General features: G+C 41.1%; 3 protein-coding genes across 7 annotated transcripts in view; 1 reads left to right on the top strand and 2 right to left on the bottom strand.

The window, feature by feature from the left end:
* Positions 1 to 22,415, top strand: part of PIGF (phosphatidylinositol glycan anchor biosynthesis class F) — a 39,999-nt gene extending 17,584 nt beyond the window's left edge. For all 4 annotated transcript variants that reach the window (XM_054473140.2, XM_054473131.2, XM_054473146.2 and 1 more), the window contains exons 5-6: positions 7,142 to 7,250; positions 22,109 to 22,415. In XM_054473140.2, the coding sequence (XP_054329115.1) occupies positions 7,142 to 7,250; positions 22,109 to 22,222 (223 nt within the window). In that variant the 3' untranslated portion in view covers positions 22,223 to 22,415. The remainder of the gene's footprint in view (positions 1 to 7,141; positions 7,251 to 22,108) is intronic.
* Positions 16,042 to 19,103, bottom strand: LOC134737862 (collagen alpha-1(I) chain-like). The gene is made up of 2 exons (XM_063649414.1): positions 17,504 to 19,103; positions 16,042 to 17,044 (listed from the first exon to the last, which is right to left on the bottom strand). Exons 1-2 carry the CDS (start codon positions 19,059 to 19,061, stop codon positions 16,632 to 16,634), a joined length of 1,971 nt encoding a protein of 656 aa, XP_063505484.1. The 5' UTR covers positions 19,062 to 19,103; the 3' UTR covers positions 16,042 to 16,631.
* Positions 20,598 to 23,593, bottom strand: part of RHOQ (ras homolog family member Q) — a 57,634-nt gene continuing 54,638 nt past the window's right edge. For both annotated transcript variants that reach the window (XM_063649416.1, XM_054473120.2), the window contains one exon: positions 20,598 to 22,772. In XM_063649416.1, coding sequence (XP_063505486.1) covers positions 22,617 to 22,772 — 156 coding nt within the window. In that variant the 3' untranslated portion in view covers positions 20,598 to 22,616. The remainder of the gene's footprint in view (positions 22,773 to 23,593) is intronic.

The following is a 23,593-nucleotide window of genomic DNA, read 5'->3' on the forward strand; positions in this document are numbered from 1 at the left end:
TAAAATACCCAGCAAAAAATGATTCAAAGATATGATAGAAGACAGTTTCCACAAATGAGGGGATTCTCTAGTTTGTACATTAAAGGGACTCACTATATCAAGGAAATAATTGAATGAATTGGGGTTGTAGAACAATGTAAATAAAAACTAATACAAGCAATGGAAGTTGAACAGTGCAGGGAGGAGAAGTGAAGAAAATATAATTGTACCCTTCATATCCCCAGCTATTCTGGCTGTCCCCAGATACTGAGCCTGTTGGGTACAACCTCTTTGGGGAATAAGTTTTAAATGAAATCCTACATCTCAAACCATGAGTCCCCACCTTACATCTAGCCCCTTTCCCCTGGTTGGCCCAAAGTACTGGGAGCCAGGCCTGTACCATCTAGGCAGAATATTGAAATATTTCTTTTGAGGGAAAATGGTACTGACATTTTGGGATTCTCTAAAGGAAAGTCAGGTTCCTACCCCGTCCCTAGTTCTGCGCATCCCCCTGCTTGAATTATCTTACTTATTCATTGTAAGCATCCAGTCAGCTGTTTTAGTGTTTCATTTTGTTGTTGCTGTTGTTTAAAAATAGTGTTATTGAGATATAACCGTATACCATAGAATTCACTCAAAGTGTATAATTCAGTGGTTTTTAGTATAGGCACAGTTTTACAGCCATTGCCACAATGTAATTTTGGGACATTTCACCACGTCCAAAAGAAGCTATAACTGTTAGCAGTCATCCCCTATTCCCACTCTTCTCTCCATGGCCCAGGCAACCACTACAGGAGTGTCCAATCTTTGGGCTTCTCTGGGCCGCATTGGAAGGAAAGAATTGTCTTGAGCCACACATGCAATACATCACTCACGATAGCTGATAAGCTTAAAAAAAAAAAAAAAAAAATTGTGAGAAAAAAATCTCATAATGTTTTAAGAAAGTTTATGAATTTGTGTTGGGCCACATTCAAAGCCATCCTGGGCCACATGTGGCCTATGGGCCGTGGATTAGAGAAGCTTACACTAATATATTTTCTATCTCTGTAGATTTGCCTAATCTGGACATTACATACGTGGTGTTTTAAGTAGAATGAGAAGTGAAGAATCACCAGATATTTGAGGAATACCTCAAATAAAATCCAGAAATGAAAACAACAAAAAAGAAACTCATAAACTTTGCTTTATGATTCCATTTATATGAAATGTCCAGAATAGACAAATCCAGAGAGATAGAAAGTAGCTTAGTGGTTGCCTAGGGCTGGGAGGAAGGAGAAATGGAGAGTGATTGGTAATGGTTAAAGAGTCTGGGGATGATGAAAATGTTCTAAGACTTACAGTGGTGGTGGCTGCACGACTCTGTGAATATACTAAAAACCATTGATTTGTATACTTGAAATTAGTGAATTGTATGGCTAGAAAGGATTTATGGCAGTATATAAAGACAGAAGATAACTTAAAAACTTACTTTTTTTTTTTTAAGTTTACCATAAAAGGTGAACAGGAGGCAGTCAAAATGAATATTCAGAGAACAAGAAAACTTTTGGGAAATAAAAATACTCAACGGAAGTAGAGACAAAAGTTGAAAAGATTCCCTAGTCAAACAAAAAGGTAAAGATTGCAAAATGAATTAAAAGATAAAAGCAGAAATTAGTTCAAAATAATAGTATTCCTAGCAAAAGAGTAAGGGAAAAATTCTTAAGTGATCTGATCAAACAAGGTCTTTAAGTAGAAGACAATTTTAAGAACCAGAATACCTGAGATTTTAGATTAAGAAGGCCCATATATTTTCAGCATAGTGGATGAAAAAACACTTTAAAAAACATTTTTGTGAAACTTTTGATAACCAGGAATAAAGAGATCATTCTAAAAGTTTCTAGAGAATGAGAGAAACATGATACCTACAAAGGATGGGAAACCAGAATGGCATTGAAGTCTCAAGTGGGAATCAGAAAACAGTGGAGCAGTGCCTTCCAAATTCTGAGGCAGGGCCAGGCGCTGTGGCTCACGCCTATAATCCCAGCACTTTGGGAGGCCGAGGTGGGCGGATCACTTGAGGTCAGGAGTTCGAGACCAGCCTGGCCAACAAGGTGAAACCCCATCTCTACTAAAAATACAAAAATTAGCTGGGCATGTTGATGGGTGCCTGTAATCCCAGCAACTCAGCAGGCTGAGGCAGGAGAATCGCTTGAGCGCAGGAGGCAGACGTTGCAGTAAGCCAAGATCGCGCCACTGCACTACAGCCTGGTTGACAGAGTGAGATTTCATCTCAAAAAAAATAACAACAACAAAAAAACCCCCACAAATTCTGAAGCAGAATGATTCCCAAAAATTACAGTAAAGTCATTTTCAGACTTAAAACATCTCTAAGAATCTATTTTCCATGTACCCTTTCTCAGGAATCTATGGAAGGAGGTACTGAAAAAGAAAATTCCTTTTTCAGGAATCTATTGAAAGAGGTGCTTAAAAACAAAAGAAAAAGGAACATAGATGGAGGAAGTCTTGGAATTTAGGAAACAGCAGATCCAAAAGAACTGAGAGAGGCAAAGGGAATTCACAAGATGCTCGTGAAGGGACCCCACAGCACAGCAGTTGTGCAGCAGTCCTAGGTGGTTCCAAAAAGATGGAAGGAGCAGGGAGAAGAGATCAAGCATTTAGAGATACTACTAAGCTTCTGTGGAATATTTGAAGATTATTTAATGACAGGTACATAAGCAAATGGGGGGGGGGGAAGAGGTAGTCCTTAACATCCATGGACAATTAAAGATTATATTTATCATGAGAAAAGAAATGTATAATTGTGGTTTACTGTGTGGTTCACTGTGATTAGCAGTTTTATAATCATCATAACGTAGACATTACTATTGATTCAGTTGAAAGGAGGAGATGTTACCATTGTAGAAGAGACATGAGTCAGGGAGAAATGTGTATGTGGAGGTAGGCAGCTTGTAGGTAAAAGGTGCTAAATCTTCTCCCATAGAAGAAGGCAGAAAGTAAGTTAATCTTAAAAAAATCTATACTTAATTTATGTTTTTTTTTTTTTTTTAAATTTGAGGTAAATAGAAGAAACAGCAAAAAGAGTTGAAAATATCTGCCTTGGAGCAGACATCAGGAGTGGGGAGGGATGGAAGAGGAGACTACTATTTTTATTATTAGTTTAATTGTACTCCTTCACTTTAAAGATGTCACATATATTATTTTGATAAATATGAAATTTTTACTTTAAAAAGACAGGCTATAGAGTTTTTCTATTTTTAAAAATAGATCTCGGTTCCCTTTTTTCTACATTTATTATATGTAGGATCATAAACACTTGGCTACCACAAAATAGAGGGCAAACTCTTGGATGATCATACTTTTTATTTTAATAAACATAAGATGGCCACAAGTGTGCTGGAACCACGAAAAATGTGAAGGCATGGATCTTGCCTCTTAGCCCAAGGAACTTAGAGCTTAGAGGTTAGAAAGATACATACATCAATCTTTTTTTTTTTTTTTTCTTTTTTTTGAGACGGGATCTCGCTCTGTTGCCAGGCTGGAGTATAATGGCGTGGTCTCGGCTCACGGCAACCTCCATCTCCCGGGTTCAAGCAATTCTCCAGTCTCAGCCTCCCGAGTAGCTGGGATTACAGGTGCCTGATGCTGCGCCCAGCTAATTTTTTGTATTTTTAGTAGAGACAGGGTTTCACCATGTTGGCCAGGCTGGTCTTGAACTCCTGACCTTGTGATCCGCCCGCCTCTGCATCCTGAAGTGTTGGGATTTCAGGCGAGAGCCATCGCGCCCAGCCACATAAATCTTATTGAAACATCTCTGATTGTAAAGTTGCCTTGGTTAAAAACCTTCATGGTTCCTTAGTTTGACATTTAAGAATTTTCTAAAATCCTAACCCTAAATCTATCACCATGATACCATTTCACACCAATTATGATGACTGTAATAAAAAAAAGATAATGACAAGTGTCAGGAGGGTGTAGAAAAATTGGAATCCTCATACACTGCTGGTGGGAATATAAAATGGTTCAGCCACTTTGGAAGAGTCTGGTAGTTAGTTCCTCAAGGGATTAAATATGAGTTTCCACAGGACCCAACAATTCCACTCCTAGGTGTAATCCCAAGAGAGATGAAAACATATGCTTACACAGAAACTTGTGCATAAATGTTCATAGCAACATTATTCATAATAACCAAAAAGCAGAAGCAACCCAAATATCCATCAGCTGTTGAATAGATAAAATGTGGAATATCCATTGAAGGGAATATGATTGAGCCATAAAAAGGAGTGAAATATTGATACATGCTACAACATGGATGAACCTTGAAAACATTATGCTAGGAAGAAGAAGCCAGTCACACATGCTTTATGATTCCATTTATATGAAATGTCCAGAACAGGCAAATCCGGAGAGACAGAAAGTAGCTTAGTGGTTGCCTAGGGCTGGGAGGAAAGAGAAATGGAGAGTGATTGGTAATGGTTAAAGAGTCTGGGGATGATGAAAATGTTCTAAAACTTACAGTGGTGGTGGCTGCACGACTCTGTGAGTATACTAAAAACCATTGATTTGTATACTTGAAATTAGTGAATTGTATGGCTAGAAAGGATTTTCTAGGATAATTTTTGACTCTACTCAATAAAGCTATTTTAAAAAATCCTAACTGTGGAGACCAGCCTGACCAAAATGGTGAAACCCCATCTCTACTAAAAAAAAATACAAAAAATTAGCCAGGTGTGGTGGCAGGCACCTATAATCCCCGCTATTCGGGAGGCTGAGGCAGGAGAATCCCTTGAATCCGGGAGGCGGACGTTGCAATGAGCCCAGGTTGCGCCATTGCATTCCAGCCTGGGCAACAAGAGTGAAACTCCATCTCAAAAAAAAAAAAAAAAAAAAAAATGGGTGGGGGCCGGGCGCAGTGGCTCATACCTGTAATCCCAGCACTTTGGGAGGCCGAGGCTGGCGCATCACAAAGTCAGGAGTTCGAGACCAGCCTGGGCAACATGGTGAAACCCGTCTCTACTAAAAATACAAAAATTAGCCTGGTGTGATGGCACACACCTGTAATCCCAGCTACTCAGGAATCTGAGGCAGAAGAATGGCTTGAACCCGGGAGGCGGAGGTTGCGGTGAGCTGAGATCACTCTATTACACTCCAGCCTGGGCAACAAGAGCAAAAACTCCGTCTCAAAAAAAAAAAAAAAAAAAAAAATCCTAACTCTGCCCTACTTTTCCAGCCTTATTTCTTGTTCTTCCACTTGGCCTCTAGCAATCTGACTTACGTTCTCTTGTCTGCAGTGCAGCTCTTTCTCCAGTCCTCCAGTTTAAGACCTAGTGCTACCTGTTCTTTCCAATCCAGCTGAACTTCCTGCTGTTGCATAAAATAGAAAAAGTGAATTCTTCCCAACAGAAAATAATCTCTGCTCTCAACCTCTACCACACCTTATGTTTCCAGGCACATCACTTTATGTATTACAGTACAGAGGAGGTGTGTGTTAAGTTGAAGCTTTGTCATCATTGTCAGCCACATGTAGTCGAAAATTGCCCTAGAAAATCCTTTAAATTGCTTGAACAGTACAATTCCCTTTACATTGAACTTGGCCAGTTTTTCCTTCCAACATTGGAACAGATCTCTGTTCTATTGAATGCTAGTTGAAAAAACTGACTTATATTTATAGGTGTTATATGAAATAAAAAAGAATAATAAAGCCCTACAAATAGTACAAATTTGGATATGTGTGATTGGCTCCAGCCCATTCTTAGCCCTGCTTCTCAATGGAAACAAGCTAAGGCTCTATCTTGTGTAGTTGGGGAGTATGAGATGGAGGATGATAGAGGGATTGGTTTGTGAACTGACTTGTCATCATTTGGGACTTTTAAAATTCAGTGTATATTTTGTGTACATTCAGTGTAATAATTGGCCTGTTTCTAATTAAATAAATCATCTAACAAAACTAATGTTTTCCCCCGTACTATCTAGAAGAGGCTACTTTTCATTAACTTCACAGTAACTTCACCTTGCAATTTAAACAATTGAATATTTGGACCCCACTTATTGCATTGCAGTGGGCTTTTACCTGACTGTAACCAGACTCCTGTTCTACATGATGAAGTGTTCACACTATGAGGGCCAGGCTGAAACTAACACCTACTAAGAGAATGGCAGAATTAAGTCTTTCCACCTTTACACTCTCAGATGTGCACTTAGTAAATAGGAACGGTAGGCAAAATCACCAGATCTTTTGAAATATTTTGTTCTTGTTCTCTGCCTGTTTCTTGCCAAGTAAATTGGTTTGTATAAATGAAATGTGCTGTAAGAAAGACTAGTTGAGGCTGGGTGCAGTGGCTCATGCTGTAATCCCAACACTTTGGGAGGCCGAGGTGGGCAGATCACAAGGTTAGGAGTTCGAGACCAGCCTGGCCAATGCAGTGAAACCCCATCTCTACTAAAAGTACAAAAATTAGCTGGGCATGGTGGTGCACACTTGTAATCCCAGCTACTCAGGAGTCTGAGGCAGGAGAATTGCTTGAACCTGGGAGGCGGAGGTTGCAGTGAGCCGAGATCACTCCATTGCACTCCAGCCTGGGCAACAGAGTGAGACTCCGTCTGAAAAAAAAAAAAAAAGAAAGACTGGTTGAATAAATGATGCATCATCCATACAATGGAATACTGTTACAGCTGTTACCAAGGAAAAACAAGCAAAACTCGGTTTATAACATGATGCATCTGAGTTTTGTTTTGAAGAAATATACATATGTACGTGTGTATTTATGCAATGTACGTATATCCTTCAAAACAAAATTATGTGTGTACTTGTGCCTGTATAAAATATTTCTGGAAGAATATGTGATAATTTGGTAATAGCAGTTGCCTGTGGGGAAAGGAACCAGGAGTTGATGATGGGGTGGAAGACTTAGCTGTTTCTACAAATGCTCTTTAGCATGGTTTGACTCCTACTGCGTCTGTATATTACCTTTCCAATGGAAAACATTTATATCTTCTTACCAATTAACTATTAATAGTTCATGGTAAATATTTATATGTCATTTTGAGATTTTCATTTTAAATTAGCAGAAAATATATGTATACTGATAATGTGTGCTAGTGCTTGTTGGATTCTCCAGCAGCTCATGTATATACCACCAACGATGTACCAATTTGTGTTTCACAGAGTTACATCCATATGGGAGAACAGTCTCCAGATCACTACAATTTCTAGTTTTGTAGGAGCATGGCTTGGAGCACTTCCTATTCCACTGGATTGGGAAAGACCATGGCAGGTTGGTTTCAGTTACTTAAAGCAACAAAATAAATGTTTGTACAATGATAGTAAAACTGATGAAGCAAACTACTATGTATATGTAAATTGTTTTGTTGTTCAATTAAGTAGGGATACCACTTCTATCAGTCACTGTAATCTGGGCAGCTTCTTAATGGGGACTGTCCAGTGCCACAGGTATCTAGGTAGTCCTGGTTTTATCTTCTAGCACTATTTTTTGCACATGTATAGATGAATAAACAAGCTTATTTTGTGATTGTATATAGGCGGTTTGTTTATTGTTTTTAAAAAAAAGACAGGTTCTCACTCTCTTGCCCAGGCTGTCCTCTAATGCTTGGGCCTAAACGATCCTCCTGCCTCAGCCTCCCAAGTGGCCAGGACTACAGGTGTGTGCCACTGAGCCCAGCCAGTATAGGAATTTTTAAAAACTAGGTTAATAGCTGCAGAAATGTCCTATTTTCAACTTTGATATTTATTGCCCTTGTGGTCTTATATTCATATCTTCTGAACTTGATTGATGGCCAAATTGAATGTTCATCTTGAAATTTTTAGAAGCAGATAGCAAGGTAATTTTTGCAGCCGCGGCCTGTGTTATCAAGAAAGCTCACAAACATCAGATTTTTCGTCTTGTATCACAATAAGATAAAGCTGATATGCTAGGTAAAGCACTGTGAGGTAAGTGCCTTTTTATACCCACTTTACAGATGAGGAAACTGACACGTAGAGGGTATGTAACATTCCCAAGGTCACTGAACTTACAGTGATGACTGTATCTTTATCTTAATATTAATGACTTTGTAGTATGCCATTATATACTTTATAACTTATTTAACAAATTCACTATTGATCATTTAGATTATTGCCAGTATTTTATGATAATAAACACTGCTGTGATAAAATCTTTGAATCTATAGCTTCATGAATTTTTCTGATTAGTTTCATAGAGTAATTACTCCCCAAAAGAATTATGGTATTAAAAAATAAATGTGCTTTCTTTTTCCAACATGAAGATAATTTTTTTCTGATCACAAAGATAATGTATATTTATTTAGAAAATTTAAGCAATATTAGTAATTCTAAGGAAGAAAGTAAAAATTACTTTCCTCCCCAACCACCCAGAGGAAACCTCCATTTGTTTTTGGTGATAATTTTTGCAGCTATCTCTCTCTATGCCTGTAACTATAATATTCATGTTATTTTTAATCTGCTTTTTCCCCTCAGCAGTATATTATGGAGCTCATTCTATGTCAATGAAAACTTACATATATGTAATCTTCGATTATTTGTGTAAAATATTGTACCAGTTTTTTATTAAAGAACATTTAGGTCATTTCCTATTTTACTATTATTAATGTTTTATTATCAAATATGGTCATTATCATACTTAAACATACATCTTTGAATGTTTGTCCAATTTTCTCTGTAGGGTAAAGTCCTAGCTAATGAATTGATGAATTAAATCTTTGATACATACCTCATTTGCCAAATGTGGGATCCAGATTGTGTGCTCTGCATATAACTGCCTACCTTTAGCTCCATTCTTTGTGCTTTCAGTTCGATGTCGTGTCTCCCCGAAAGTCAAATTGTTGTTTCATGTTTAATAAGTCTGGTAGGTTTGCCCTTCCCTGTTTTAACTCTTCATCACTATATTAGAGAAATCCTTGGAGGTTTGGGGTGTGTATCGTCACAGATTCCCATCCCAAGCTTTTGGTGCTAGTAAAGGTTTCTTAAGTTGACATCTTATAGAAGTCATCCATACTTGATGTCATTCAACAGAGTGTCAGTGATTTCTAAATTGGAGGACAATCAAAATCATTGAAAAGTATACACAGAAAATTGTTTGAAACTGTGTAGATTCATTACTGTCAAGTAATGCAATTAAATCTAAATAGAAAGTATTGATAAAGTACTATGGGACATCAACTTTAATATATAATAAACGTATCATTTTGTATATGATGCAATACATTAGGGTGTAAAGGTTTGATATATTACACATAATTTAAGTCTTTTCTGTTTACAAGACAGTGCAGAAGTAGAAACTGAACTAAGGGGAATGAATATATGTGCTTTATAAAATATGTGTTTAGGTTTGCTTAGAAAATATATATCTTAACTATTTACAGTTCAATCACCCATTTTGAGATTGTTCAGGCTGTTAGCTGATGACCCATTTTTCTACCTCAGTGCTTGTTAACAGTAAGGATGAACTAGATCCAAATTGATGGTATTACTTTTTAAATTAATGTAAAGTTTCCATTTGAATTACTGACTTTTTAAAAAGATTTTCTAGCTAGCTGGAAATTAATTTAATTTTAAATCTAATTTAAATACATAACAAGTGTTGGTTTCCATTAAGAGCGTTTCATTCAGCTGGAATATTACTGGCCGTGTAATTATCTTTACTATTGGGTTGTTTTTAGAATATTCCAAGTTAATGACCCACGTATTCACTGTAAACCTTTTAAATTATTAAGTGTATTGTTGAGGGAATGATAGAATTGATGTATAATTAAAAATCTTTTATTCATATAGCACTCATCTGCCCCTTGCCCTTTTAGCAGTTATTTACTAATAAACTAAAGAAATGAGGTTTTTTTTTTCACTTTTTATTTCCAGCAAACAAGGTTGGTTGTTTTTTTGTCATTGCTATTTTTTAATAATTCTAACTCCACAGAACAGCATTTCCCAGAGAAGCAATAAATGAGATAAGGGAATATGGCATTTTCTAAAAGTGGAGATGTTGTTAGAGCAAAATTTCATGAGAAGACAATACAGTGTACACTTTATTATCTAAAATAGAACATGTATTAAGAAGAGATTCTTGTTCTGTGTTCCTTGTAGCCCAATACCGATTTGATCTGTTTGTGATAAAGCAAGCTTTTCTAGATTGTGTTCTGGTTTTGTTTATATTCCAGTGAGAGAAACAGGAATATCTGGTTAAGCAATTATACCTTTAAAAACACACACATGCATGCACACACACACAATACCCCACAAAATCTACTACATGTTTTAATTCAGTTTTCTTTACTTTGAACTCAAATCATTGCATAACATTCCTGAGGCCAAGCATAAGATTATAGTGATGTGGATTCTGTAATGAGCTGTTTCAAGCATATTTTTATGTTTAAAATAATTTCTTCATTAAATGACTGGAAAGGCCCACTGAAAATATGTGATCTCAATGAAAAAGTTTTTTAACTTAATATAAATCTTAAGTGATTTTAAATAATGGCAAGTGATGAAAGATTAAGCATCTTTATAGTTGGAGGAAGCCTTTCTTTTGTAGAAGGCAGCAAGGGGATGTGATTAAAGAGAATACGGTAGGGTAGCTACCCATTATACTGTTGGTCATCTTTGTTGTTGTTTTAATATTTGAAAGTCATCTTCTTGCCTCTCCCTTAATTATTTGCCTTAAAATCTCAGCAAGAAAACAAATGTTTGAATTTCCCATAATCCAGATAGCCTTTTTCAACTTCTAGAGAAAGCTTATAGTTGCTGACAAAATAAATATTTGGACTACAGAAAACCTTTGTATTTTATAATTTGATTCTTTATCTGCTGTAACTAAATAGCTAATCAATAAGTATTTGTTGTTATTACTGTATGCAAAGCATATGTTCTGTGTAAGTAAGTACAACAGATACTTAAATACACCCAGGACTGGAATTTTATTATTTAATAATTCAGATTTGAACTGTGATTTAGATTTAATATGCTGTAACTATTTCATAGAATATGTAGCTATGAGGTTTTTCATCTGGAAAATGTCTTATCAAAACATGGCTAGTATTTCATGTTATAAAAAATTAGTGGAAGGTTAAGAAATATTGTTGGTTATTCTGAGCACAGGAAATTGACCATGAGGTTTTTAAACTCACATGTTTTATTCATGGGTAGGCAGGTAACACGATGATTAGGAGTCCTGGCATCAGATTACTGGGTTGAAATCCTGGCTCTGTCACTTGCTAGTGAGGATGAAATAATAAAATCCCTCTAAAATACCTAGCTCATCACCTGACATGTGGTTATTACTTAATTAATGTTACAGGCATTTGTGACCTAGAAAAGACATAGTTTAATGACTATATTTTTAGCCTTCAAAAATGCAAATTCCATTATTTTTTTGAGTTCTCATATATTAGAGAATATGTTAATTGTCTCAGTTTGTTGTTTTATTTTTTCTGCCCAGCAGTCTTTCAGTTGGTAGAGTGGACTGTTAATTTATCTATTTCTCTGGTATTTAGTTATGCCAATTTAGGGTATTTGGATTTCACATAATTTTCAATCCTGTCTGACATTTCAGATGACAGTAGAAAGAAAACGTAGCATTTGTAGATCTCTCCAGGTACCCTGCATGGGGCTTAGCACTGTCAAACGAGTAACTTAATCCTGACAACCGTAGTGCAAGGTAGGTTTTACTCCCATTTTATACACTAGAAAGTCCAAGTGTGAGAGGGGAGGAATACACATCTTGCTTAGCATTACTCAGGTGGGAAGAGGGAGACTTAAGATTCACATGAGAGGCCCACTGCACCATGATTCTTTTCATTGCTGGAGACTAAAACATGGCTTTTCTTTTTAAAAAGTGGTCATAGCTTAGGTCTCTTTGGAATAGCTAAAGTACTTATTATATTTCATTTCTTTCCCCACATTGTTTTCATTAAATGCCTTGACCATTGTGGTGGTGTCTGTATTTTAGGCCGTAATTTATTTGTAGGAGAAGAGTTAAAGCTAATATGCAATGCTTTTGTCCCTAACAAATCCACACATGCCTTTAAACTATGGACTTCAGTGCTACAATCTTTAAAAAGATTTGAACCAAATAATCAAGTCTCTTCTAGGATGCTTATTTCTTACGAAGGTAAAAAGGAAAATTGATATAAAGTATTTTAAATAACTGATTTCAGAGATTTTGAATTTTAGACACCTGAGATTGTCTTTGAAACAATTTAAAGTTGTTTTAAAATATTTGTACTTATTCCCATCAGACACCAGATAAATGAGGCATTGTTGTATTTAAAAATTTTCTGGGGTTTTTTTTTTTCAGTTTTACCAGATTAGAAATTTAGTATTTGTGAAATATGTATATTCATTTCCTAAAGTCACAGATGCCACAGATAATTCTTTCATAAGTTGAAACTAGGAATCATAGGATTATAACTACATGAATTACTGCAAAATGCTGGAGGGAGATTAAAACTAAGATTATGGATTTGACTGATTGAAGAGCTGCAGGTTTTTACGTTAATTGGTATTTCCATTACCAAAGGGATGATACTGTGTTTTAGACCAAAATAAAATACTCATTTATATGAATATGGTTTATATGTTTCAAGCATGAGAAAAATGTGTTAACACTTAACTGGCATGAAATGGTTCTGGATTTAAAAGGCATGTTCATTGTAGGGTAATCATGTTGATAATGCTCTGCTAACAGGACTTTCATGTGAGAGAGAATAATGCTGGCCAAGTTAACTCATTTGCATGAGTTGTGACCAGGACCTTTTAGTGTCATTTTGACAAGAATTCCAGATCAGGAACTACACACCCCTTTGCAAATAACTCTTCCTAAAGTAGTATTCTTAGTCACAGGAGAGTGTATACGTGGATGAGTGCAGATTTTTAACTAGAGAAATGTATCCCAATGAATAGATTCATTTGTGCATGTATTCCTGTATCAGACAATAACATTTACTTTAGGAATATCTGGAAAAACATACTGTTCAAGACCAATTTTGGAGGAGAATATAAATGATTATTTATAACCAGTAGGTCAGCAGGCTTTGAAAGATGAACTCTCTCAGTCATGCAAATGCAAATTTGTGATAAGCACAATCTACAAAACAAGCATATTGAAAAGTAGCTCATGAGAGATTAAGAACTGGATTTTATCTTCCTTTTTAAAAATCTCGAGAGAGACAGTGATCCTAATGGTTGTGAGTTGTTGTAAATGTCTGTAGGTGTTCTGATTTGCAGATAGGTCAGTTTCTCCATGTTATCTGTGACAGTGTAAATCTCCCCCAAAATTATAAGTAATATTTATTATATTGGAACACATTTTTAAGAATTTATACTAAAATGTATCCAAAATTAAATAATTTAATCTTACTTTACACCTTTAACTGCTGGGTTAAGGTAGGGGCTCAATAAATAGTTTCGAATGAATGGAGTCATTCATATGAGCCTTTAAAAATTAACACAAATGCCTACCAATGATTAGTTTAAAACCACTATCTGTACTTAAAATTTTGTTTCTTAAAATTTATGAAAAATGACAGCTAGCAGCAGAGAATCATTCCTCCTTCTGAGGTGAGGCTACAGATGGTTAACGTAATGCCAGTATGTTGTACAGCTCCTGAATTTGCTCTTGTAACAGACATTTCACATGAAGAACAGCATGTATTAAAGATGATTGCTTTATGGCTGGGCGTGGTGGCTCACGCCTGTAATCCCAGCACTTTGGGAGGCTGAGGCGGGCGGATCACGAGGTCAGGAGATCGAGACCATCCTGGCTAACACATTGAAACCCTGTCTCTACTAAAAATACAAAAAAATTAGCCGGGCGTGGTGGCAGGCACCTATAGTCCCAGCTACTCGGGAGGCTGAGGCAGGAGAATAGCATGAACCTGGGGGGCGGAGCTTGCAGTGAGCCGAGATTGTGCCACTGCACTCCAGCCTGGGCAACAGAGCAAGATTCCGTCTCAAAAACAAAACAAAACAAAACAAAAAGATAATTGCTTTACAAGGGTAAGGAATAGTTCCTACCACTTCCTACCACACAGTATAACATATTACTCATGAACTATTCGTTTTAAACTGCCGGTTCTACTTATTACCTAGTAGTGTCAGTGACCAAAGAAATACTGTTTGTGTAAGTTTAATTTTTTTCAAGTTAAAACATGTAATATACAGAATACTGGTACATGGTACTTTATAGCTTTCATGACAAATTTTAAGAGATTACTTCAGCCCTGCGTTTTAAGTATAGTAGGTACTTCTGTCCCTGTTCTGTAGATGGGGAAACTGAGGCTCAGATGTTAAAATGAGCTGGCCAAAGTCACTTAACATCTGATGTATCACTTATTTTTTAAATAGATTTTTCTTCTTCCTGGTAATTTTAATAATTTTACCCACTTGAGTTGTAATATATTTGATTATACACCATAGGTTGTATCTTCTATTTACTGGCTAAAAAAAAATGTAAATTTATAAAAAACGCTCACTGCCTTGCCCAGGCTGGCCTCCAGTGCTTGGGCCCTTGTCATTTTGGTGGCAAACACTTGTGAATGACTTCCTTTACATGAATGTCTTTGTTCTGTTTTCTTTAAACAAAATAATTATATAAAGCCATCTCAGATTACCATAATTTGGAGAAATCTTTATAGCGATGCGGCTGAATTATGTGTTTAATAGATACCACTTTTAAAAAAAATCCTATTTGTGGCATGAAGAACGTTGAATAGAAACATGTCTGTATGTGAGATAAGGAAATAGTTTTAAAGGAAAACCTTAGGATCTAATTATGAAAATACCTGATTAAGCTAGGATTTACAAATGAATTCTGTTGCCATAGTGTAGTTTAAAAATTTTTAGAATAATTAAAATCAGTAGGAAATTGCTTGAAGAATAGTTCTTAGTGGGCAGCCTCCCTCCTTTTGCTGTTCCCTATTTTGATAATCTATTTTGATCTTCAAAAATCATGAAAACTGCCCTTAAAGAAATTATCTTTTAAAAAAATGACAGTGTTACATTAAGAAATGCTTATTTCAGGAAAGCCAAGCAGGTACTTTTGTAAGTACAAAGCCTGACCCATCATTAACAGTCCTCAAAGCCAGTCCACATTTTAATTTGCTCATGGCATGCCCTTCTTGATTTACATAACATGAATAACCAAGTGTTCCAAGACAAAATTTTTTAACATTTCATTTTTGACATTCTGTTGGAGGTGAGGTGTGGCAGCTGTTTAAAGAATGTGCATGGTGGTATGTATGTGTTTGAGAACAAAGAGCCATACTGAAATTACAAAATGATTAAAATACAATTTAGTAACCCAAATTGGAATCCAGCTGGGATTCATGAGGGATTACTATTCTCCCTATACTTTAACAGTGAGCTTTTTTAACAGAGTATAGGGACTAATACTTTGCCAATGATTAGTAGACTCTCAGCATAAACAGAGCAAAGAGTATTATCCTAAATGTTTACATAGGGTAGTAAATGAAAACTACTAAGGTAAAAAGTTCAGTGCTTTACGTAGATAGTAAACTATGCATAGTATTTTATTTGTAACCCCATGTGTTAAGAAGGGACACTGTTAAAGTAACAATCATTTAAAAGTAACAACCAACAAACTGGTATTTAATTTGGTATTTTAAATAGTTAAAAATCAAATGGAAACAGTGTCTAAAGTCACTAAGATAATTCATAACAAAACCCATTAATCCAAGCTCTACTTATTGTAAATAGAATTCACCATGAGCTAACCTAAAATGTACCTGTGGAGATAAAACAAGAGTGTAAGTTAGCAAAGTATTAAATAAAATTTCAGGGAGCCCCTAAATTTATTTTTAAGAACTTTAGAGCCCTCGCCCTCGCCCTCTCCCTCTCCCTCTCCCTCCCTCTCCCTCTCCCTCTCCCTCTCCCTCTCCCTCTCCCTCTCCCTCTCCCTCTCCCTCTCCCTCTCCCTCTCCCTCTCCCTCTCCCTCTCCCTCTCCCTCTCCCTCTCCCTCTCCCTCTCCCTCTCCCTCTCCCTCTCCCTCTCCCTCTCCCTCTCCCTCTCCCTCTCCCTCTCCCTCTCCCTCTCCCTCTCCCTCTCCCTCTCCCTCTCCCTCTCCCTCTCCCTCTCCCTCTCCCTCTCCCTCTCCCTCTCCCCTCTTTTTTCGGTCTCCCTCTCCTTCTTTTTTCGGTCTCCCTCTGTTGCCGAAGCTGGACTGTACTGCCGGGATCTCGGCTTGCTGCAACCTCCCTGCCTCGGGCTCCTGTGACTCTCCTGCCTTGGCCTGCCGAGTGCCTGGGATTGCAGGCGCGCGCCGCCACGCCTGAATGGTTTTTGTATTTTTGGTGGAGACGGGGTTTCGCCGTGTTGACCGGGCTGGTCTCCAGCTCCTGGCCTCGAGTGATCTGCCTGCCGCGGCCTCCCGAGGTGCTGGGATTGCAGACGGAGTCTCGCTAACTCAATGCTCAATGGTGCTCAGGCTGGAGTGCAGTGGTGTGATCTCGGCTCTCTGCAACCTCCACCTACCAGCCTCCTGCCTTGGCCTCTTAAAGTGCTAAGATTACAGCCTCTGCCCCACCGCCACCCCGTCTAGGAAGTGAGGAGCGTCTCTGCCTGGCCGCCCATCGTCTGGGATGTGAGGAGCCCCTCTGCCCGGCCGCCCTATCTGGGAGGTGAGGAGCGCCTCTGCCCGGCTGCCACCCCGTCTGGGAGGAAGTGAGGAGCGCCTCTGCCCGGCTGCCCCGTCTGGGAGATGAGGAGCACCTCTGCCCGGCCGCCCCGTCTGGGAGGAAGTGAGGAGCGCCTCTGCCCTGTTGCCCTATCTGGGAAGTGAGGAGCGCCTCTGCCTGGCCGCCACCCCGTCTGGGAAGTGAGGAGCGCCTCTGCCCGGCTGCCACCCCATATGGGAAGTGAGGAGCGCCTCTGCCCAGCCGCCCCTTCTGGGAGGTGAGGAGCGCCTCTGCCCAGCCGCCCCGTCTGGGAGGTGAGGAGTGCCTCTGCCCGGCCGCCCCGTCTGGGAGGTGAGGAGCGCCTCTGCCTGGCCGCCACCCCGTCTGGGAGGAAGTGAGGAGCACCTCTGCCCAGCTGCCCCATCTGGGAAGTGAGGAGCGCCTCTGCCCGGCTGCCACCCCCTATGGGAAGTGAGGAGCGCCTCTGCCCGGCCGCCCACTCTGGGAAGTGAGGAGCGCCTCTGCCCGGCCGCCCACTCTGGGAAGTGAGGAGCGCCTCTGCCCGGCCGCCCACTCTGGGAAGTGAGGAGCGCCTCTACCCGGCCGCCCACTCTGGGAAGTGAGGAGCGCCTCTGCCCGGCCGCCCCGTCTGGGAGGTGAGGAGCGCCTCTGCCCGGCCACCCCCTATGGGAAGTGAGGAGCGCCTCTGCCCGGCCGCCCACTCTGGGAAGTGAGGAGCGCCTCTGCCCGGCCGCCCCGTCTGGGAGGTGAGGAGCGCCTCTGCCTGGCCGCCACCCCGTCTGGGAGGAAGTGAGGAGCGCCTCTGCCTGGCCGCCACCCCGTCTGGGAGGAAGTGAGGAGCACCTCTGCCCAGCTGCCCCATCTGGGAAGTGAGGAGCGCCTCTGCCCGGCTGCCACCCCCTATGGGAAGTGAGGAGCGCCTCTGCCCGGCCGCCCACTCTGGGAAGTGAGGAGCGCCTCTGCCCGGCCGCCCACTCTGGGAAGTGAGGAGCGCCTCTGCCCGGCCGCCCACTCTGGGAGGTGAGGAGTGCCTCTGCCCGGCCGCCCCGTCTGGGAGGTGAGGAGCGCCTCTGCCTGGCCACTCCGTCTGGGAAGGGAGGAGCGCCTCTGCCCGGCCACCCCGTCTGGGAGGTGAGGAGCGCCTCTGCCCGGCTGCCACCCCGTCTGGGAGGAAGTGAGGAGCACCTCTGCCCGGCTGCCCCATCTGGGAAGTGAGGAGCGCCTCTGCCCGGCCGCCACCCCATATGGGAAGTGAGGAGCGCCTCTGCCTGACCACTCCGTCTGGGAGGTGAGGAGCGCCTCTGCCCGGCCGCCCCGTCTGGGAGGTGAGGAGTGCCTCTGCCCGGCCGTCACCCCGTCTGGGAGGAAGTGAGGAGCACCTCTGCCCGGCTGCCCCGTCTGGGAGATGAGGAGCACCTCTGCCCGGCCGCCCCGTCTGGGAGATGAGGAGCACCTCTGCCCGGCCGCCCCGTCTGGGAGGTGAGGAGTGCCTCTGCCCGGCTGCCACCCCGTCTGGGAGGAAGTGAGGAGCACCTCTGCCCGGCCGCCCCCTCTGGGAAGTGAGGAGCGCCTCTGCCTGGCCGCCACCCCGTCTGGGAGGAAGTGAGGAGCGCCTCTGCCTGGCTGCCCCATCTGGGAAGGGAGGAGCACCTCTGCCCGGCCGCCACACCGTCTGGGAAGTGAGGAGCGCCTCTGCCTGGCTGCCCCATCTGGGAAGGGAGGAGCACCTCTGCCCGGCCGCCACACCGTCTGGGAAGTGAGGAGCGCCTCTGCCTGGCTGCCCCATCTGGGAAGGGAGGAGCACCTCTGCCCAGCCGCCACACCGTCTGGGAAGTGAGGAGCGCCTCTGCCTGGTCGCCCCGTCTAGGAGGTGAGGAGCGCCTCTGCCCGGCCGCCCTGTCTGGGAGGTGAGGAGCGCCTCTGCCTGGCCGCCACCCCATCTGGGAGGAAGTGAGGAGCGTCTCTGCCCGGCCGCCCCGTCTGGGAAGTGAGGAGCGCCTCTGCCCGGCCGCCCCCTCTGGGAAGTGAGGAGCGCCTCTGCTCGGCCGCCCCCTCTGGGAAGTGAGGAGCGCCTCTGCTCGGCCGCCCCGTCGGGGAAGGGAGGAGCGCCTCTGCCCGGCCGCCCCGTCTGGGAGGTGAGGAGCGCCTCTGCCCGGCTGCCACCCAGTCTGGGAGGAACTGAGGAGCGCCTCTGCCCGGGCGGCCCCGTCTGGGAAGCGAGGAGCGCCTCTGCCCGGGCGGCCCCGTCGGGGAAGTGAGGAGCGCCTCTGCCCGGGCGGCCCCGTCGGGGAAGTGAGGAGCGCCTCTGCCCGGGCGGCCCTGTCTGGGAAGTGAGGAGCGCCTCTGCCCGGCTGCCCTGTCTGGGAGGTGTACCCAACAGCTCCGAAGAGACAGCGACCATCGGGAGCCGGCCATGAGGACGATGGCGGTTTTGTTGAAGAGAAGGGGAGGAAGTGTGGGGAAAGGAAGGAGAGATCAGATTGTTGCTGTGTCTGTGTAGAAAGGGGTGGGCATAGGAGACTCCATTTTGTTCTGACTAGGAGAAATTCTTCTGCCTTGGGATGCTGTTGATCTATGTATGGCCTTTCCCCCAGCCCCCTGCTCTCTGAAACATGTGCTGTGTCAACTCAGGGTTAAATGGATTAAGGGTGGTGCAAGATGTGCTTTGTTAAACAGATGCTTGAAGGCAGCATGCTCTTTAAGAGTCATCACCACTCCCTAATCTCAAGTACTCAGGGGCACAAACACTGCAGAAGGCCGCAGGGTCCTCTGCCTAGGAAAACCAGAGACCTTTGTTCATGTGTTTATCTCCTGACCTTCTCTCCACTATTATCCTATGACCCTGCCATATCCCCCTCTCCGAGAAACACCCAAGAATCATCAATAAATACTTCAGAAATTAAAAAAAAAAAAAAAAAGAAATACTGGTTCCAAGTTCTATAACTTGTGTGAGCTTGAGGAAGTTATTTACATTATTTAACCTCCCCACTCCTGAACTTCTGCATCTATAAGACAGGCAAATGATTGTAAGTAACAATTGCACCTACACCTTAGGCTTGCTTTGTTCGTTTATATATGAAAAATCATTAAATATTTGATTTAATGGCTGGTAATAAATTGTAGCTATTAAAAAAAAAAAAAAAAAAAGAACTTTAGAACTAATTCTCTATATGCAAATACTGATTAACTCAAATATCTTGTAAGTTCATTCATACATGGCCTTATTTGATGCAGTGTATTTGTATTCACTAGCAAAATTCATGTCAGTAAAATATTTTTGAAGCAGTTTATTTCCCAGATATTTCACTAGTTTGAAATAGTCATTTTAGTGATTACTCTGAATTTCTATTGAAGCCTAAGCTTTTAATGAAGACATGCTTCTGAAAATAAGGCAGTTTTTCTCTAGTCTGCTGATGAATAGAAAACAAATCTTTGGTTTTTAGTTAAAGTGACAGGAAGGATTTTTGCAAAAAGAAAGACTGAAGAACCAAAGCAATTAAAAAGCTCTTGATAAGCAATAGGGAACTCCAAACCCATCAAGGTCAGTAGAGTACCTAAGGCACCTCAGCTTCAGATACGACAGTCATCTTTGCTTAAGTTCTGATAATCTATATACATGATTTTTACCATCTTGAGAATGTGAAACTGAAAAGGTAACATCCAACGATTACTGTGAATAAGAAAATTATTGTGATAAATGGGAGAGACGTTGGAGATCTCTGTTCTACCTCCCATATTTATGAGGAAACCAAAGCCCAGTCAAGAAACAGGTGACACCAGTTTGTGTCGACAAATTCCTAATCTGTTTCTGTTAGGGCAGGACAAATCCTAGACTTCTAACTTTGAATTAGTAAACCAAGTGTGAAGGGTTTCAGAGATAGGAATTGGAGCCCCCTCCCCCACCAAAAAAAAATCCTCATAAATCCCCAAAGGCAAGTTGGAAATGTATAATAGTTTACTGTTGTAATTCGCTTATACCATGTGTTGGACAACTTAGCTAATATGTTAATTGATTTATACAATTCCTTTCAGTTTTATCTAAAAATAGCAGACCAAAATTAAATAAGAAAGTTACATAAGATTCCATTTGAGCATACATAAGGCCATGATACTTTAATGTGAACCACCATTTCTTGGAAGAAAGAAGACATCCAAATGTCCGATTCAGAGAGAAAGTTCCTGGCCAGTCATCCAGTAGACTCTCTCCACTCTTCAATGGGAAGGTGATGCTTATATTTTAAAAAATCTCTACAAAGCTCACATACAACAAGACAGTACATCCTAGATTTGTGACTGATATGAGCATTTAAGGCTGTCATTTTCAAGTATAAAAGTTTAGTGTTCCATTACCCAATCTGTGCAGTAGACATAGCTATAAGCTCAAGTCATGTGAATTAACAGAAGCCCACCAAAGACATTTAAAAAATTATAATTTAGGCAACAGCAAGTTTAAATGTAGGAAAGGCTAGAAAAAAATGTGTACATGAGATTGTTTCTCTAAAATGCATTAGGTTGTTCACAATGAAGCTTTGTCTAACACCATTATCTGATGCATGGCATATGCAATAAGGCAGATCCACAGCAGACCAAACAAGGAAGCTGAATTAGGTAATAGAACTAGTAATTAAGATGGTTCACCTCTAACACAGTTCTGTGGCCTGTTCCCCCTGGAGAAAGATTAGAAATGGCTCCAGTGTACCAAATAAGCTTCACAGAAGAACATGAAAATTTTTCTCCAACTTTTTTTTTTTTTTTTTTTTTAAGCAGAGCCTTTCACTTAGGGACCAACTGCTTGTAGATGAAATAAATCAACATTAATTACTTCTAGCCTAATGTAATATGGCTGGAGAAAATGGGTCTCTGGAAGCTGGTATTTTGTTTAACTTACATTCTAGGTGTGTATATAAGTTGTCGCTCTATAACTTCTGCTGTGGTTCCAACATCTATATCTGAAAGGTGGAAGCAGCTGCTCTGTTACAATTTTCATGTAACATGCTTGGATTCTAGGTCTTTCCTCTTTAACACAACTTAAAGAAAGTTTCTTGTGGTTTGGTCAGCATACACACTTCTCATTTCATTTGATGTACACAGCCAAAGTGGGAATTAAAAAAAAAATTACCAACTAGTTCAGAGTGCTAAATTGAGTCCAGCATTATGGCAAAGTCTGACCCAAAATTTTAATTTGTAATTTTAGCATGTGTCTCATGCACTTTGGGGAGCGTCAAACTAAATCTACAATTGCCAGAAGCCTTGTTACAGTTTAATGCACATTAACTAAAATGTGTACATTTTTAGTGTTCATGATAAATGCAGTTATGACCTTATTACACTTTTGGCATTCTTTAAGAAAGCACATTAAGCTTTAATATAGAAATATTTAGGTTACACTTGTGCTCAAGTAATAATAAAACATTTGTTCTTTTTTGATCTCATACATTCTCTCCTCAGGTATGGCCCATCTCCTGTACGCTTGGAGCGACCTTTGGCTACGTGGCTGGCCTTGTTATTTCACCACTCTGGATATACTGGAATAGAAAGCAACTTACATACAAGAACAATTAACTGGAGCAAAGGGAGATATTTCTTTGTGCAGATTCTGTAAGGGCTGTGCAGAAATATGTATGGTCAAAGCCAAGCAGTTCCATTTACAGCTCTGTTTTTTATGTAGTTACAACACGATGTGATTGTAGCTTTTTAAACTATGAAACCCCTGAGAGATTGTACCTTCTAGTTGAAATAAAGTATTTATAATAGATTGTGGCTTCAGATGCTGCTTACTGCTTCTTAAACCTTTAAGGAACATTCTTAGTACACTTTATAGAATTCTGAGGACAGGTTTTGTTTTCTTTCAAGTTTTGAACTGCTTCATTACCTATAAAAGGTCTGGGTATAGCTGTAGCATTTCATTTGCTTTCTGAGAGAAATGGACAGTTTCCTTGGCCACTGAAGATGTTTCTCACGTAATTAAACAACAGTTTATACATCTTGATCCTATTCTTTTTTTTACAGTGTGTTTCTTTGGAGTTAAAATGGCTATGATAGCCTCATCAAAAACAGTCTTCAATCCCTTCTGGGTTAAAGCTGAACATTCCACATAGCAGCATGCTCCTATCTGGGAGAGAGAAAAAAAATCACAAATATATAAAATCATATTTATACAATTGGCATGACATAAACACATCATTATAAAGAAAATTATAAAATACAGCTATGCAAAAAGAATACATTCATCATCCATGTTCATAACCCCAGAGGGGATTTTAAAATACTAGTATATGTCCTTCCAGACTTTCTATGAAAAATTATTTCATTCACCACATATTTACTGGGTATCTACTATATGTCAAGCACTGTTTAGGTCCTGGGGATATGTCAGTGAACTGAACGGAAGAGCAGAGTCCCTGCTGTGTGGCGTCCACATGTGCTGACATCCGCTGGGTGAGAGGCACAGGGGAGGGAATACAGAGCAGATGGTGGCAAATGCTGTGGGGAAAAAGCAGAGTGAGGGAGGCGGGGAGTGCTGAGGACAATGGTAGTGGGGGTCCGAGGAGGCTTCTCAATGGGGAAGTTTGAGCAGTGAGGGATACCTAGGGGAAGAGCTCCAGGCAGATAGATCCTGATGCAGGAGCATGCCTGGAGCAGTCAAGGAACAGGATCACACTGAGGATGTGGTATTTGAGCAGAGACCTGAAAAGAGTGAAAGAATGAATCACGTCCATAGGGAAGAACATTCCAGGCAGAGGGAGCAGCAAAAGTACAAAGGTTCTCAGGTAGAACTTTGAGGGAACAGCAAGGAGACCAGGAAGCCTGGGGAACAATGAGTAAGGCAGAGAGGGAACAGAGGCTTGTAGGCCACAGTGTGGAATTTGGCGTTTAGTCTGAGCTGGGGACCCACTGGAGGATTCTGAGCAGAGCAGTGACATGATTGCGCTT

Source organism: Pongo pygmaeus, chromosome 12 (genome assembly GCF_028885625.2).
Source record: "Pongo pygmaeus isolate AG05252 chromosome 12, NHGRI_mPonPyg2-v2.0_pri, whole genome shotgun sequence".
In the NCBI taxonomy this organism is placed as follows: domain Eukaryota; kingdom Metazoa; phylum Chordata; class Mammalia; order Primates; family Hominidae; genus Pongo; species Pongo pygmaeus.

What these genes read in the sequence shown, in the direction of transcription:
- LOC134737862 (XM_063649414.1), bottom strand. Translation starts at nt 19,061, where the DNA reads ATGGTCGCTGTCTCTTCGGAGCTGTTGGGTACACCTCCCAGACAGGGC. An exon ending in GATGGGGCAGCTGGGCAGAG is followed by an intron (nt 17,045 to 17,503) that starts GTGCTCCTCACT and finishes AGCTGGGCAGAG; the next exon opens with GTGCTCCTCACTTCCTCCCA.